General features: G+C 42.3%; 1 protein-coding gene across 1 annotated transcript; it reads right to left on the bottom strand.

Annotated features, from left to right (window-relative positions):
* Positions 1–7,570: 7,570 nt before the first annotated feature.
* On the bottom strand, positions 7,571–15,685 carry LOC104400497 (multifunctional protein ADE2). Its single transcript, XM_010010682.1, has 9 exons — positions 15,646–15,685; positions 15,020–15,217; positions 12,526–12,704; positions 11,629–11,808; positions 11,425–11,538; positions 10,050–10,133; positions 9,766–9,946; positions 8,665–8,823; positions 7,571–7,985 (listed from the first exon to the last, which is right to left on the bottom strand). Exons 2-9 carry the CDS (start codon positions 15,153–15,155, stop codon positions 7,819–7,821), a joined length of 1,200 nt encoding a protein of 399 aa, XP_010008984.1. The 5' UTR covers positions 15,156–15,217; positions 15,646–15,685; the 3' UTR covers positions 7,571–7,818.
* Between the last annotated feature and the right edge of the window lie 7 nt (positions 15,686–15,692).

Genomic DNA, 15,692 nt, shown 5'->3' with positions numbered 1-15,692 from the left:
CTGCAGTGGCAAGGTTAGCATCATGCTGCCAATAGGTACTTTTGTAATTAAAGGTTTGCATATTTGTGAATATGTCTGATACTGGCTTTCTTGTATGTAAATCATTTGTAAAATATTTCTTAAATCTTGCTTTTGCTAATATATTTAATTTTGAATAAAAGCTAAAAGTTTGTAATATTTTTTACTTTATCAGAAACTAAAAATCACTTTCCTTTTCCATTTGCTTCTATTCTGGGATCTTAAGTAAATCCAGAAGTAGCTGTTTAACCTACATCAAGGTTGTGAGCACTTTGTGACATAATTGGTATGTACATAATCTGTTTCTGATTATAGTACCTGTCTTAGACTGATTATTGGTCAGACAAGTTTTTTGCTGATGTCCTGCTTTCGTATCTACTTTGTTTAAATTAAGGTGGTTTCAGGTGTGAAGTCTGCGTTTCTTCAAACTTCAAAGTTGCAGGAAACTGTTCTTGCGGAACACTTGGGCATTAGCAGGCTTACTAATCAGATGCTCTGGCCTTGTTCTCTTCTGGAGTTTAAGGCTTGAGGTACTACAGGCAACCCAAAATCTGCTGGATCATTTTTAATGTTGGCTTCTGCCTAGGGTAAATTTCCCCTTTATTGTACAAATGAAGTACTAGAAAGCTCTGTTTACATAATGAAAGAAGAAAGGGCATCCTATTCCTCCACTACAGTGTGTTGTAACCATAGACATTTAATCTTTGTATCAACATGATCTTCTTAAGAATGCAGGTGGCAGGATTATTTTTTTTTGTGACCGCAAGAAGTCCCCGTAGCCAGGTTTGAAATACCCAAATCATCTGGTGGGGATTCTCTTTTTCTTGCCAGGAACTTCAATTTTGACACGGAGTATTCTCTAGTCTGCCGGAAGATGTGGTTTGTAGGTGTTTTTATACATCCCCGTGGCTCCTTAATAAAACAAAAATCAGATAAAGTGTCAGTTGGCTTGCACTGACTGTGCATAGGGAAGTTCTACTTCTGGAATTGTAAACCGTGTAAGAGAAAACTTCACTCAAAAGAAACGGCAACAACAAAAAAGGCAGAGTGACATGCTGCAGTAAGACTGGTCATGAGTACTACTCTTCAGTAACTCCTCTGCATGCATGATCATTGTTGGCATCATAGCGAATGGTACGAAATGCAGAATGGAGAGGAAAGACTTTTAGGAGGATTTTTAAATTGGAATTTTTTCAAGTGGTTTTGTGGACCAGATTTTGTCACTTTGTGCAGTTGGAAGGGGAGAGAACAATAACCCCCCTGAATGTTGGCATAGACCTTTCAGTAAGTGTCTTGGAGAGAGAGTCTTACCTGATGATGAGCAACAGTCAGTGAAATTGTCAGCCTCTCATGTTTTCTGTCAGGACATAAGGATGTCTCCTTTGCCAGGCAGCACCCCTGGACCTGCCAACAAGAGCTACCCCAAGCTAGTGTTGGGGCACCTTACTTATGGGATTGTGCTTTCTGTGATCAGTTGTGTGACTGACAAGATGATCTAGACACGTTCTTTACGTAAGCATGAGAACAGAACTAGATGTGTCTCAGAAGATAGGTGATCTGTAAATAGCTAGACAATAAATCGGATATGCATGTACCTGAGAAAGATCATAAATCTCAACAGGAGGGGTTGGAGTGACTGTACTGAGAAGAATCTGCCCAGAACTGATACATATTTTTCAAATCTCGCTAGCAAGGACCTCTTCGTAGTTTTGCTAAACTGTGGCCAGAGATCTCACCAAAATTCTTAACTCATGATGAGTACTCAGCTCCAGCCTCTTTACCTTAATCTACACTTAGCAAACATCATTTCTTGTAACAAGTTGGTGCCCTGGGTGAGAACCAATGAACTTCAGGTTCAGAAACTTCTGTTTTCTCAGTGTGAAATGATGACTTCATGTTTCTCCGTCCAATTTGATATTTCTTTCAGAAACTGGCAAATATACAAACTTTATCTGTCACACTGTATCCTGCAAATTGTTTCTCTGTGGACCTTTTACCGGTCCCAAGTTTCTTGAAGGGCAATATGCAAAGGCAGCTGTAACAAATGTTGGTGGGGGTCACTATGAAACTTGATGGTAGATTAGTAGGGAGGAATGTTTGTGCTGAACCCCATGAAAGGCTAGGGCAGATTCAAACATTGCTGGAGGCTTTACCAGGGTTGGAAGGACAGTGTGCTCATCCTTCTATTTGGTAAGTCATCTAAACTACTCCCCTAAGCTCTGTCCTCTGCGTGTGGGGTGAGGTAAATGCCTGCTACATACTGAAATTGTAGTATGGCTTCATTTGCATTGGTTACAAGTGAGACAGGGTAGAGCTGATCTGCACGACCAGGTCTTCTGAACAACAGGACAAGGGAGACTTCCAGGGTGAGGCACTGCTCACTTGACAGGATCAGTTGGGGCAGGGACAGTTCCCGGAGGGGGTGGTTGAAGCTTTGGCTTTGAGCAGGTCTTCAGGAGTAGCAGGCAAACCACAGCTGCCCGGCCTGCACCTGGCTGAGCCTGAGATGTCGCTCTTTCAGTACTGCCTCTGACGGTAGACACCTGGCCATCTGCAACGGCGTTTCACATGGGAAGAAGGTTGTTCCAGTTAGTGAGCAGACAGGAGGTATTTGTTAAGGATCATTGCATCCAGGTCACCTGGTATCCCACTGGAATCTGTTCACTGCCCTCTCATTTATGTGCTTTACTACAATTAAAGGGGAGTGGAGGGGGAATGCTATAAAATGTTCAGTGCTAGGATATAAGTTACTCTAAAGCCTTTACCGAAACAAAGCAAAACCAAGAGTCTATCGAGTTTTGAGCTTTGATGTTGGTGAACTTACGCTTCCCTGGATGGTCATGACTGCCACTGCTTTTACAAGCAAAATCCAACAGCAGGCTATTGCTGTGGATTTAAAAACATAATTGCATTGGTGATAGTACAAGTGATGTAGGTTACATGCAGTCAGTAGTGGCTATGAGGATGTGGCAAGGCTGTCTAGGACCAAAAGGTTTGAATGTTAGAAGGAGGTTGGTAAGCAAGTCTGTGTACTTCTAGTTAAGGGGGCTTTGTTTCATTTGGTAAGTAAGAGGGAAGAATGCCCTATATTGCAAATGACTTAGAGCAGACTGAGTATGAGCCTGCACTAGATGTTTAAGTGTGTCAGAAAAGGGAAATGATGTAATGGGAAACTGGGGACAGGGAGCTGTGCTATATTAAGACAAATACAGTCACTTTCCAGTCCAAACAGAAATTCTCTGGAGCTTGGCGTCTTAAACTACTTTATTATCCCAAGTATTTGCGTGACTGCTGGCTCCTTGCGTTCAAGAGCTTCCTGACCTGTCAGATAGGAGCGTTTCTCCTTTGATCAGCGTGAAGGGCTGTGCGAGATGCTTGGCAAAGTGGGCGAGCTTCTCCCCGACGCTGCTGTCAGCGGTGACGGGGGTTGGGGGCTTTATTTGTTCCCTCTTGTTCCTTGTTTTACCCTTTCCCCACTACGCCAGCACCGGCCCGGCCCGGGGCGGGGCTGCCGCAGCACGCCCCCTGCGGGATTAGCGGCTCCGCTTACCTGCCCCCTGCTGGATGCCATCCGGTACCGCGGCCGCTCCCAGCTCCTCTGAAGCACAACCGGTGCTTCCCTGGGAAAAAAAAACCTGACCCCTGATTATTCCCGATCGTCCGCTGAGATTTTGTCTGCGTGTTTGCTGTATTGTTTTGCTGTCCTATCCTCCCACTGGTGGTGACATCTGTCATCAGGAGGGGAGAGAGAAAAGCTGTTACAAATAATGCTTTTCTCATGTTCCATGCAAATACATCTTGATTCCTTCTTCAACAGGTTTTGAATTTTACCTTCCATGTGGAACAATACATCCTCTGTGTTCTCCAAACCTAAGATCATCTCTACACTCAGGGCACACTCTTGGGGGAGTGAGTCCTTCAGAACACTCCCAGTCTAGTTGAACTGACGTTTCATAGTCCTCATTGTTTCTATACCAGAGAAAGACAAGGGGATCTGCCTCAGGGCTACTACAGGACTCTGGAGGGAGCTGCAGCACGGCCGGAGTCCAACCCCTGCTTCAGTCATTTAAGGAAACAAATTGAAACAGTGGGGGGGCAAAAAGGGAGATGGAGATCTCTCCTTCCTACAGCTCTCTACATGCCTGCAGTGGTTACAGCACTCTTCTGAGAAGTAAGGGAGAAGTTTTGTCCCTTTCCCACAGCAGAGGAGATTAAATCGGTCAAAACCTTGGTGATTGTTCTAACCTGTAGAAAGCACACCATATTCTGAAGTGAGAAGGTATGCCCCAAACTCCTGGCTGGAACCCTGACTTTGTATATCCTGAATGAGGCTTCCATGAGTAAGAGGCTGTTCTGCCCTGTCAAGATCTAAGATACTTCCACGAAAGCGGTCCCTCTTGTTCATGCAGCCATTGCACAGCAACTCAGCTTGGAGGAGTTCTGAATGCACATATGTAGATCTGGAATGGAACAGGGATTTGGGAACTGGAACTGCAACCCAGTTCCAGAGTACTTCAGCTCTGTGGGAAGTCCAGGGTTTTTTTTTAATTGACCTGCAAACTTCTCCTCTCATACATAACCTTAAACAAGTCTTGATTGCTCAAACCACCTTCACACCCCATTTTTGTCTGAGCCTAGAAATTGAGTATCTCATCTCTGAGCTTTTGGAAGTTCTGAACAGGGAAGTGGGCTCTGAAAATGCACAAGACATGCTGACTGCCCTGTGGTATTAACACCGTACAACAGGCACCGCTGGTTTTATTCCAGAGCATGGCTCAAGATTCACAGCGCTACTTCACAATTCAGTTGCATCGCTGAAGAAATCACTGGGGCTGAGGAGAGGTTTTTCTGTGACCATGAACTACTTTCATCGCTCTCAAAAAGGAAGGCTCCAAAAGCAGGGAGCACCTTAACGCCATCTTTAAGAAGTCTGGAGTGCAGCCTCTCAAGGCCTTCGATCCACCTCTCGCAACTGCCCCCTAGGCAGAGGATATTAAAACCATACCTTCAGTGTCCTGGACAGGTGCTTTAACCTATGAACTATGTGCTATGGATGGAGCACAACTCAGTGGGATCTGTGACTGATCTCCCTCGTTTTTACAGAATGGTTTTTTTGGGGGTTGGGTTGTTGGGAAACAAAATGATGTTGTAAAGGTTGAATACCAGGCACCACTTACCTGTACCCGAAGCAGTGTGGGATGTAAAATGAGTCCTGTCCACAACCACTTCCTCTGCTCCTTGCTGTTATCTTTAAGGAACATCTACTGTTCAGCAAGTAAATCTGCTAATCAGGACAGGATCTAATCCACGGTCCTAACTTCCACAGCAGGTGCTTGGAAATTAGATTCTCATTATACAGGTATTCCAACTGAATTTAAAGAAATGCAAACAAGCTTCAGTAACCCCTCTATGTAACAGTTCCTGTGAAGATAAAAGCGCTTTTTATTTAAAAAAAACCTGTTGGGACAGCTTTTAACATTGGACAAAAAAATCCCCTAAGTGCTACAAGAGCAATTTCTGGCTGAAGAAATCCTCAGGTTGTTGTTTCAGAGTAGCAGTTGGAATGCTGAACCAAGGGAAGTGTTCTCATTCACAGCAAAAGCTTTGTGAAGAGCTTCCAGCTAAACAACTAAAACACAGCACTTCAGCCTTTCAGACAACTATAGAACATCCTTGCAGCTGTGACAGACTGTGCAGGTTTCATCTGCTCCTTGCAGCAACACGCTGTTGGTGCTACCTGCTGCCTCTTCATACTTCTTTGCATGGGAACCCCTCGAGCAAGGGCTTGCTTCTGAGAGTTCAGTACAAAAAAAACCCTGAACAACACTCCCCATCCAAATGCTGAAGAATGACCATCTCTATGGCAACTAGAGCACTCTGCATGCTCATGCCCAACATAAATGGGCAGAGTTTTACAAATGAAGTCAGTGTATTCAGGGTGCAAGTAATCTGAGGAAAGTAACTAGAGACAGTAGAGTATTACAGATGTAACAGTCAAATCCTTGGCTGTTACTAATTTTTATTGCATGGACAGTGCAGAGACAGCAACTCAGCACAGTGATGTGCATGGGAAAAGCAACACAAATGGCTGGCTGCAGTTGTGTCCCACTGTGGTGCTAAGGTTGTCAGGTCTATCAACCAAAGCTAACACTAAGTGCAGTGTTGGTTAAGGAGGGGAAGAACAGGAACTGTGACACCATCACCTCATGTGACTTCATCCTCACGTTATGGGGGTACATAGAGCTGAGCTAGCTGCCTCTCCTTATGGTAGCAAAGGTGTGCTGCAGTCTCTTACAGTAGCTGGCTCTGGTTCTTGTCCCAGTACAAGAAAAGCAACTACCCTCAAGACCCAGAGAAGAGTTCTACTTATTTTGCTGTAGTGTAAGCTTTGACTGACTTAACAGCCCCCCTGTATTTAACTCCAGAAGAGAGCACTGCCAAGAGCACTTCTATACAACTGCATGCAAGATGTGGTCCCTTCCTGCAAAGGAGAAGGCCAGCAGCATTTAATCCAGTTACTCACTCTAAGGGGTAAGCCTGAGCTCCCACACAATAAAAGCAGCACATCAGGAACAAGCAACACAGCTTCCTGGAACAGTCAGACACTTTAGTAGTGCATCTTCAGAAGACTGTCATCAAATACCACTGCTATGCAGGTTTAGTGCATAAGCTTTTTACAAGATTATTACCTCACTTATGGTCCTCAAGTTACGTACCACAATGGATCACTACTTTTTGAGTGTACTTATTCAGTAAGTCTCCATGAAGAAGCTTTAAATTCAGTAGTTTATTTATAATTGTAAAAGCATAGATGTTACATACATCAAGTAATTGCATATTTGTTAGAATCATAGTTGGAAGATCGGTGTGTACAAAGACAGTCATGCTTAGATTCCCCCCTTCAGTTCAGTAAGCTTTCTATAGAAACAGGGTGAGGAAATAAAGATATGTAATAGCTAGAGTTACTGAAGCGTAAGACAGTTTGACAACATCACATGGGCCCTTCAGAACTACTGAAGGTAGAGATCTGCATGGTGTTTAAAACAGCAAAGACTGGACTAGGCAAGAGTCACAGCAAGCGGCCAACAAGCCCGTTTGTTCACTCAAACCATTTGTATTTATAGCTTGTTATAAACAAGAGAATTGGTGTCAACTTTTATCACATCATTCCAGAAGACAGCAGTGGGGTACGTATACACATACGTTTTAGAAAACCAACACAGACATGTATGTATATACATTTTTTAAATAAGGCAGGTATTTATTTCAGGCTTTTAAACCATTTTTCCAGCCCCTTTTCCTATTAATACAGCATATGTTGCCATTTTATTGCTAAGGAAAGCATACCATCATTGCAAGAACAGCATCAGCACTGGCTTCAGTGAGCAGCCCAGTTGAATTAACAGGGTTCAAGACATACGTTATTACTATGGAAGAATATTACTGTCACAGAAATACAGAAGACTAGTTGAATTCTATTTAGATTGCACCAAGTCATTCTCTTGAAATAGTCTGTAGTTAACAGTATACACTAAAAAGCCAAACAGCACCATTTTGGAGCAACAGAAAGGGATGCCTAAAATACTACTTCCCCATCTTTTACTTACTAAGTTGTTATATAAAAAAAAAATTACACATGGGAAGGATGAGGACACAACAGACTTCATCTGCTGCTCTAACAATGCTTTCTGTGTAAGAAAGGATGCAGGACTTGTGCTCACCCAAATGTAAATCCTAACACAAATGAATACACACGCCATTCTCTGTGTGTAGCTACTGGAAGTTACTTGCTGGGATGACTTACAAGGTGCACTCCCGAAGTCTTTTGTCAGCCTGCTTCAAGGAGATCCAGGTGTTTAACATGTTTGATCGCAGTTTGGCCCACACCAAATGGTTGTTTAAGCCAAATATCTGGGCAGCAAACTGGGCAGCTCCTTCAGGTGACAGAGTAGTAGGACAGCCAAGACCTGCAGAGAAGAGAGTGCCACTTACCCAAACATATTCTATAGTCAAACAAAAAACACCTCTGAAGAACAATTTAAGACAGCGTTCAGTTTAGCCTCCAGGAACTGCATGATCTAGTTTTAAAGCTAGTCAAGTGTCATGTATTCCACTAACACAACTGATTCATGGCATTTTAAACCAAAAGCCAGCACACCAAATGACTCTCCTTATACACAGGTAACAGACTTCCGGGCCTCCTACTTGCCAAGAATCCATTCAAGTCAGTAGCGAAGTTAAAAATCATACAGGTAACAATGCACTGACAGAGTTAAGCTCTTACCTACATGGATTATGGAGAAAGGTATTCTTTTATCTTTGATCATAAGGAAAATGTAGCTCTATAACTGAACAAAATTCAATTTTTTAAATCCCCATTAAAGCTAATTCCAATTTCAAACTGGAATATGTGGCAAGGGTAAGACAAAGTTTATACTTTTCTGAAGATTACTCCTATGTCATCTTTGCACTGTCTATTGGATTTTTTGCCATCAAGAAGTCAAAGACAGCATGTAAGATATTTCTATAGGCTTTGTTCATTCCGTGTAGATTCAGCTACTTTTCCAGGGTTTTGCTGTGTGTTTGTATGTGTAGGCACAGATAGAGCTAGGTCAGAACAAGAGTGCAAGCCGAAGATCATCTTACCGCTGGGTAGTCTGAGGGAAGACCACACATCCTGAGTACCCCAGTCAGCCGAGAGCGGAGGACAGTTGACAACTGGGTAAGCAGTGTTACCAGACATTACTGGCCCCAAACCATTGCTTCTGCCAGCTACTGCAACAAACACTGTTGGGATTCCATCTCCTGGGGGCAGGAAGACATTCAGAAATAAGTGATGCGCCTTGTTCTCTGCCACTTGCTTTTGTGGGAACTTTACCCGAGCCTGCAAGTCTATTTGCAGCTATTCTGCCAATTCCATTACATGGCACGAGAATGTTGTGCCTGACCTTTCCCTTCACAGAAACATCTAAATCCCAGCTACTCTCTACTACAACTGAAGTTAGCATGTCTTCCTCTGCCTCTGAGGGAAAGTCTCAGTATTGGAGGACCAGGTGTCGCTTAGCTTTGTCGAGAACATAGCCATTAAACCTGTGGCACCATTAAGTGTTCCTCTCCTTAAATGGGTCACCTCAAAATAAGTGCTTCTCAACTATGGTCACAACATCTGCGGTTTCACCAAGTAGAAAGCATATTCCTCTACTAGGCTATAAATCTTTTGAAGAGATACCAGGTTTTCTTGGTAAAGATAAGAATTTAAATTGAGTGTCTTGTATCCTTTCTCATGGCATCCAAAATGACAAGCAAGAGTTATTTTCATGGAAGAGGCAGGAAAGCATGAAGGGAGCAACATCTACCTTGCAAATTATATGCAAGACTATTCAGTCAGCTAGAGAAAATATCACTCCTCATCATTTCAGAAGGACCAGCACCACCAGCAAGATGCTACAATAATTGTATTAACATGATCAACTATTGGGCAAAGTAGTTCTGGTACTGGGACAAAAGCAGATGTTAACACTTTGAGTAATGGAAGCTGTGGTTGGGCAGCAGGACAATATGTTACTCCATACTTGCTTAGTGCAGCCTATAACCTGTCATTATGTAATCAGCAAGCGTAGAGCAGCGTTGTTACAGTTTGGTGTAGCGTGTAACAAAAAAATGGGAAAACCCCACACAAATCCTCAAGTTGCCGAGTTGTTCCTCAACACACCATTTCACTCCAAAATCAGTAGTTCTGGCATTTACCTTCGTATTCTGCTTTGATCCTCAGGGTTTCATCTGGCCCTTTGTGAGCAGAGGTCACTCTTAACTCACAAGGAATTCCAAAGGTTGCACATGCCTTTTTTATCTTTTCACAGTGACTGAGGTCAGAAGGAGATCCCATCAGCACCACAACTCTACCTTGGCTCTTTGTTTTCAGAAGCAACTAGGTAAAAGAGTGAAGCAGGACAAGGGAAAGAAAAGCAGTCAACCAGGTTGAAGACATGCAGTTATCGAAGTCTAGATATATTGTTCATAAAAATAGGTACCTCCACTCTTTCTGCAACCCATTCAAAGTTTCTCTTAACCATCTGCAGTGCTTCAGGAGTTACTTCTTTCAGGTCCCGGTAGGACTGAAAAGAAGGAAAAAAGCCCCACCCAAACCTTCAGGTTAATGTGGTTTTGGTACACAAAGCACTCGTTTTACTTCCATAATTGGTAAGAATACCCCAACTGAAGTATTTACGCAGTTGCTAGCAATTCCACGGGAAGCACAGAGAATGGTATTTGCATATGGAAGCAAGGAAGAGCTATTTAATGAAGAACCATTTCAGTAGCTGTAAACAACCTTCTACATTACAATCCATGGCCATTTGAAACCTGAAAGGCTTTTAGCCACAAGCGTATCAAGGTTTTGGAAGCTTCCTGAAGGGTAAAATTTAAGGAGAGGCATACAGCCCTTTTAAAACTGGATTCGTAAAGACACGCCTGCCTGCAGTAGCACTGCATTAGCTAGCCTAGATTCTGCATGATGTTATCATATACCTTATTTTAGGGTGATGAGCTAAAGTACTGTCACAGCAATTCACTCAAGCATGCTACTTCAGGTAAAGTAAACAATAGAGCCATTCTGCTTCCTAATTTAAAAGTAATACCCCTTCTCCCACACACACATCATTTGAAGTCTTCCCCTGCTGCTTAAAGCCACTTTCTCTCACAGGCTCTGTTACCAATCTCAACAATTGCTACAGAAGCTCTGTGGCAGCAGCATTCCCAAGCTAGTTCTTTCACACTACTTATCTGGCAATTCAGAGATACTTGACAAGTGTAATTGCAACATGTTTAAATACAGGACAAGTTTTATTTCAAACTTATGTTTGCAGCCTGCTTATGTGGACACAGTCTGTTAGTAACACTTGGAGACACTGAATATTGAATTCAAGATTAACCAAAATAAATCACAAAGAAACACTCACTCTCCTGCAGATCCCTCTAGTGTATCACCAGATCTCTAGTAATAGAGGATACCACTCTGAATAAACAGAGAAACTTGGAGGCAGACCTGGAAACTAAAGTATCTATTCCTCTTACCAGTCTGTTGTCCACCTATTTTATTATCTGCACAAGTCAGAAATTCTTATTACCCCCAGGAAGTTCCAGGCTTCATTACGATAGCTCCAGTCAACACTGCTGTTGAGCATTCCCATTGAAGATACACAAGCAGAGGATTTTTTCCTACCATAAACCACATAATAAACTATTTAATAAGAACAGGATTGGACAGGAGATACCCTATGAGCTACTTTGTAACAAGATAAGACTATCTATCTAGAAAAAGCCACTCTGAAAGCACGTGTTTAACTGCAGGATTTACTTTTTTCATTCTCCTTCCCAACTGACTTCAAAGAAGGATTAAAACACTACCTGTTTGTCCTTCTGCTGGCTTCTGTCTCCTGATGGCCACAGCCTCCAAGAATCATTATCAATAACATCAGCAAGAACGATTTCTTTTGTCAGAACATTAACACCAAATTCAATCTAAAAAGACAGTAAGAATCCTATTTTAGGAACCATACAGTGATATATTTCCTGTAAGAACCAGGACTGTAAGAAATCAGATTTTTGTACCTTCAGGTCTACCAGAGTGCAGTTTTGAGGCTGCCATGATTTTTCCAGGATCTCAAAAATAGCTTGAGTAGAACGAGCCATAATATCCACTTCAGTCTGGCCAATAGTGAGTCCAGCAAAACAGAATTTTGCTTCAATTATCTGCTCCTCAGACCACTGTGGATCGTTAGCAGCATCATCCTGTTAAGAAAGCATATACATCACGTAATTCAAGCTTGCTATAGGAGGAAAATTACTGTTAGAAGATAATACTAGGTTTTGCTTGCTCTTAACAACAAAAAAAATATACAGGCTTCAAACTAGTATTTTTGATGACTAGCACTAAAAAAAAAAAAAAAAAAAAATAAAATATGACAGCAACATTGAAAACACTTTCCTGTAACACCTGAACATCTTTTAAAGCTCTTTGAGTGTGGACAGTACTCCAGGAGTGACAGGGTACACTACAAATAACACTTCAGGTCATAGTTCACAAGACACTTCCTTCAGCACATACTCCCAAAGTTCAGAATCCTACCTAAGCAGCTAGCTACTGAGCCTCACCATGCAAGTACCATTTGTTTTAATTTCTTCAAACATATCAACACATCTGTTACAACTGATGTGTTAAGCTTATGCGCATTTATACCTTATAAATAAGGCACTTTTCTATTTTATGTACAGTTTGGTTTGTTATACTATGATGGGTCTGTAGGCCAGTATTACATTATACACACTTGAGACAAAACAGCTGTTGGACAAGAATGCAAGAAAACAGTAGGATGGCAAAACTACCAATACTAAGAGGACTGGTCTGCCACGAGCACTGCTTGCTTTATTTGTCAGCATTTTAAAGGAGATAACGTAGAGTTCTAGCTCTGTTTAAGTTTGATTAACATCACAGTAACGGAAACTTACCTTGTAAAACATCTCAATTTTGGGTGGGTAGAACTTGTATCCTTCTTTGACACCAGGGTTTCTTTTGAGGAAGGAGCCAGTAGCAATTCTTCTGCACACCCATTCAATTGGAATCATTTCACAGTGAGCTGCTATAAATGCTGTGTCACCCTGCTTCCTGACAAAAGCTGTTCTGATTCCTAAATAGAGATGCCAGTTTAGTTCCATCACTGTGCATAGTTCACAGTTGAAACAAGAATTACAAACACCTTTATTCTAAGTACAACTGAATCTTGTTCATCTCTGGACTTAAAGGACACGCTGTATATCTTCAGCATGTTTTAAGACCACTCTGACCTTGCAAAGAGCAATCAATGCAGTTATCTTCTTCAAGTCGTTAGTTTTGCCAATTTTATCCTACAACACTTGCTTGTGGCTCAGAACCTTGTGCTCTGGTCAAAAATCCTATTCTTGCAATAATTTTGTTCACACAGCTTAATAAATAAATACCAAACTCCCCCAAACACAACACACCGATCCCTCACAATGGTTTGTTTTTAAACTAAAGTTAGCAGCAACCGAGTACCCAACTACAGCAAGGCAACTGCCAAGCCCAATCGGCGTCTGCCAGAAACAGAAGACAAGGGAGCTGCATTTAGTCAAACCAAGCAGTAGATCTATTCCATACCACTTTCAGAGTCATAAAAGAACAATTAAAAGTCTTAAAATACAGTATTACCATTGACTCTTGAGACTTTGTTGCACTGCCCACAAGGGCAGTACAGAATGATTTAAATTATCAGCTGCACATTAAGGCACTTAAAAATCCAAGCATTAGGACCTCTCCATGATTCACTACTATATTTTTCATCTGTGCAAATACTTGTTTTTGAAGGCGTGACATTAGGTCTATTACAAAAGGGAGAGAAACTTTAACAGAACTTTGTAAATCATCACCTTTGAAAGAGTAGGTTAAGAAGAGTTGCGCGAAGCAAACAAACTACTTCCACGCTAAGGCATTCACATTATCTGCCATTTATGCCAGTCAAATAAGCAAACTGGAGATGCACCCCAAAAGTTCTTTTCTTGCCTCAAAATGCAGCTGCCATTTACTCAGCATGTTTTTCACAGCACATGAAGTTACTGAGTAAAAGCCATTTAAGGATCCTTGAGAGGTCTACAGTATGGCTTCTTGACATTGAAATTCCTGTCTATAGGTTATCTATTTTGATTTATTTTAACTATTGCTACGTAAGAACTACACAAAACATCTCATTAATTGTTCCTAAATGAAAACCGGTAGTTTTAATCAACTGCAAATATAATCAGAAATACTTTGGAGGCTTCTCTATGCTGTATGCACAATAGGCTTACCAAGAAAGCCAGTGTCTAAGGATTATACTGAATGACTTGATGTATCTTTGTCTTGGCCCATACTTAAAAACTAATTGCACAGAAACATAGGTAGATACAACCTTACAGAAACAATCTGTCTCTCACATATGTCACATGCTAGGACTTTACTGTTTGACTGGCTGAGAACCATTACTACACCTCATAACAGATAATACAAGTTTTAAAGCAACTCATCTGGTACTCTAAACAATGTTTGTATGAATGCTTCAAAAATGCACTGAGCAAGCAGCTATAAATATCTTAACCAAGCTTACTGCTGCCTGTATTACAGTACTCTTTGCAGACTCAAGGTAGAAACCCACCAATGCCAATTCCTCTTTGTAACTCGTAGACTTCTCAGTCAGAGACACTTGATACTTTCTCAAAGCAAAGATACCGGCTCCATTTTTGGAAAGTGTGGTGCAAATCGTGAGTGGCTCAAGTTGGTTACCTACTCAAGGAAAGCTCACTTCTAGCACCACAAACATTTTGAGTCTCTTAATGGAAACATAAAAGTTCCCTATAACACTCAATGCAGACCAATACATGCGTTTGCAACATAGTCCTCCTAAGTGTTTAAGTACAAAATGTGCAGAACCTTTATGTTGATACAGCACAAACAACCGAGACACTCTAATTTTAACGTTCATACGCAAGTTTCACACAGCTTAATACATAGGCTGGTAGTGCTACTAGGTAGCAATGACTCGTAGGCAGGCAGATGTAGTAAGAAGGGTGAGATGCATCCAGTCCAGTATTACAGGGGAGGGAGAGCACGGGGAAAGGGAAGGACTGACGAAAGTAGAGGGGAGGATAAGGGGTATGGTCCAAACACTGTTGCAGTGTTATCTGTGATTAGAAGATTACTTCGGATAGTCTCAAGTTCCAAATGAACGAGTCACCCACCCAGCTCTGTATACCAGAAGGTAAAGTATAACTAAAACCAAACAGAAGAGATACTAAAAAAAAAAAAAACCAAACCAAAAAACAACCCAGAAAAAAACCCACCTAAACCGAACATCAGAGCCTCAGGGCAGGATAAACCAATACACAGAAACAACACCGTTTTATAATAGCATCTGTAATACACAGGTATGTATTCTACCTTTGAAATACTTACCGGATTCTTGCAGCAACTGAAACACACAGCTAGTTGTAGTATTGGAAATGGCAGCCTTCCCTTCCATTCGGTCCTTTCTGGCCGCATTTCCCGCTGTTATTTGGTCTTTTGACTGCATGAGAACACATCCCGGCATATCTGGCAGCTCGAACACTTCTTTTGTTTTACCTTCGTTAACTTTTTTACCAAGTTTCAGGTCTAGAGAAATGAGTAAGTAATGGATGAATTAATGAAGTTTTAGATTGAAACAAATGCTTTACATCTGCATGCAAGCCCACCAAGTCCAAATACTTTGCAAAGCGAGACCCGGCAGGACCCGGCGCTGCAGCCCGTGAACCACCGCCAAGCCCTCATCTGCGGGCAACGTGATGAAGTTTCCGCCCCAAGCAGCGAGGGCAAAAACTACCGCCCAACACTTCAGCCCACAGGACTCCGGCGCCACGAGGGATGCGCACGGAACGGCGGGCAGCTTCCCGCTTGGAGCGGCGGCTGCGCTCTCCTCCCCACTGGCACCGGTTTTCGCTCGCCGCGGTCGGTCGGGAGGTGCCGTCTGAGGTGAGGCGGTACCAGCAAAGGCCGCGCCGCTTTTAGCCATTGTTTTACTGCATTTTAGCGTGGGGACAAACCCGAGGCTCCGGAAGCCTAACGGCGCGGGACAGCGGCGGCTCAGAGC

The sequence above is a fragment of the Nestor notabilis genome, unplaced genomic scaffold (genome assembly GCF_000696875.1).
Source record: "Nestor notabilis isolate BGI_N333 unplaced genomic scaffold, ASM69687v1 scaffold5873, whole genome shotgun sequence".
In the NCBI taxonomy this organism is placed as follows: Eukaryota; Metazoa; Chordata; class Aves; order Psittaciformes; family Psittacidae; genus Nestor; species Nestor notabilis.
Note: the sequence above shows the minus strand (reverse complement) of the source record. Positions and strands in the feature narration are given on the sequence as shown.

Coding starts and splice junctions, on each gene's coding strand:
- LOC104400497 (XM_010010682.1), bottom strand. CDS start 15,155: ATGCCGGGATGTGTTCTCATGCAGTCAAAAGACCAAATAACAGCGGGA. Junction 12,705..15,019: donor TCAGTTGCTGCAAGAATCCG/GTAAGTATTTCA, acceptor ATCTCTATTTAG/GAATCAGAACAGCTTTTGTC. Junction 11,809..12,525: donor AAATTGAGATGTTTTACAAG/GTAAGTTTCCGT, acceptor CTTTCTTAACAG/GATGATGCTGCTAACGATCC.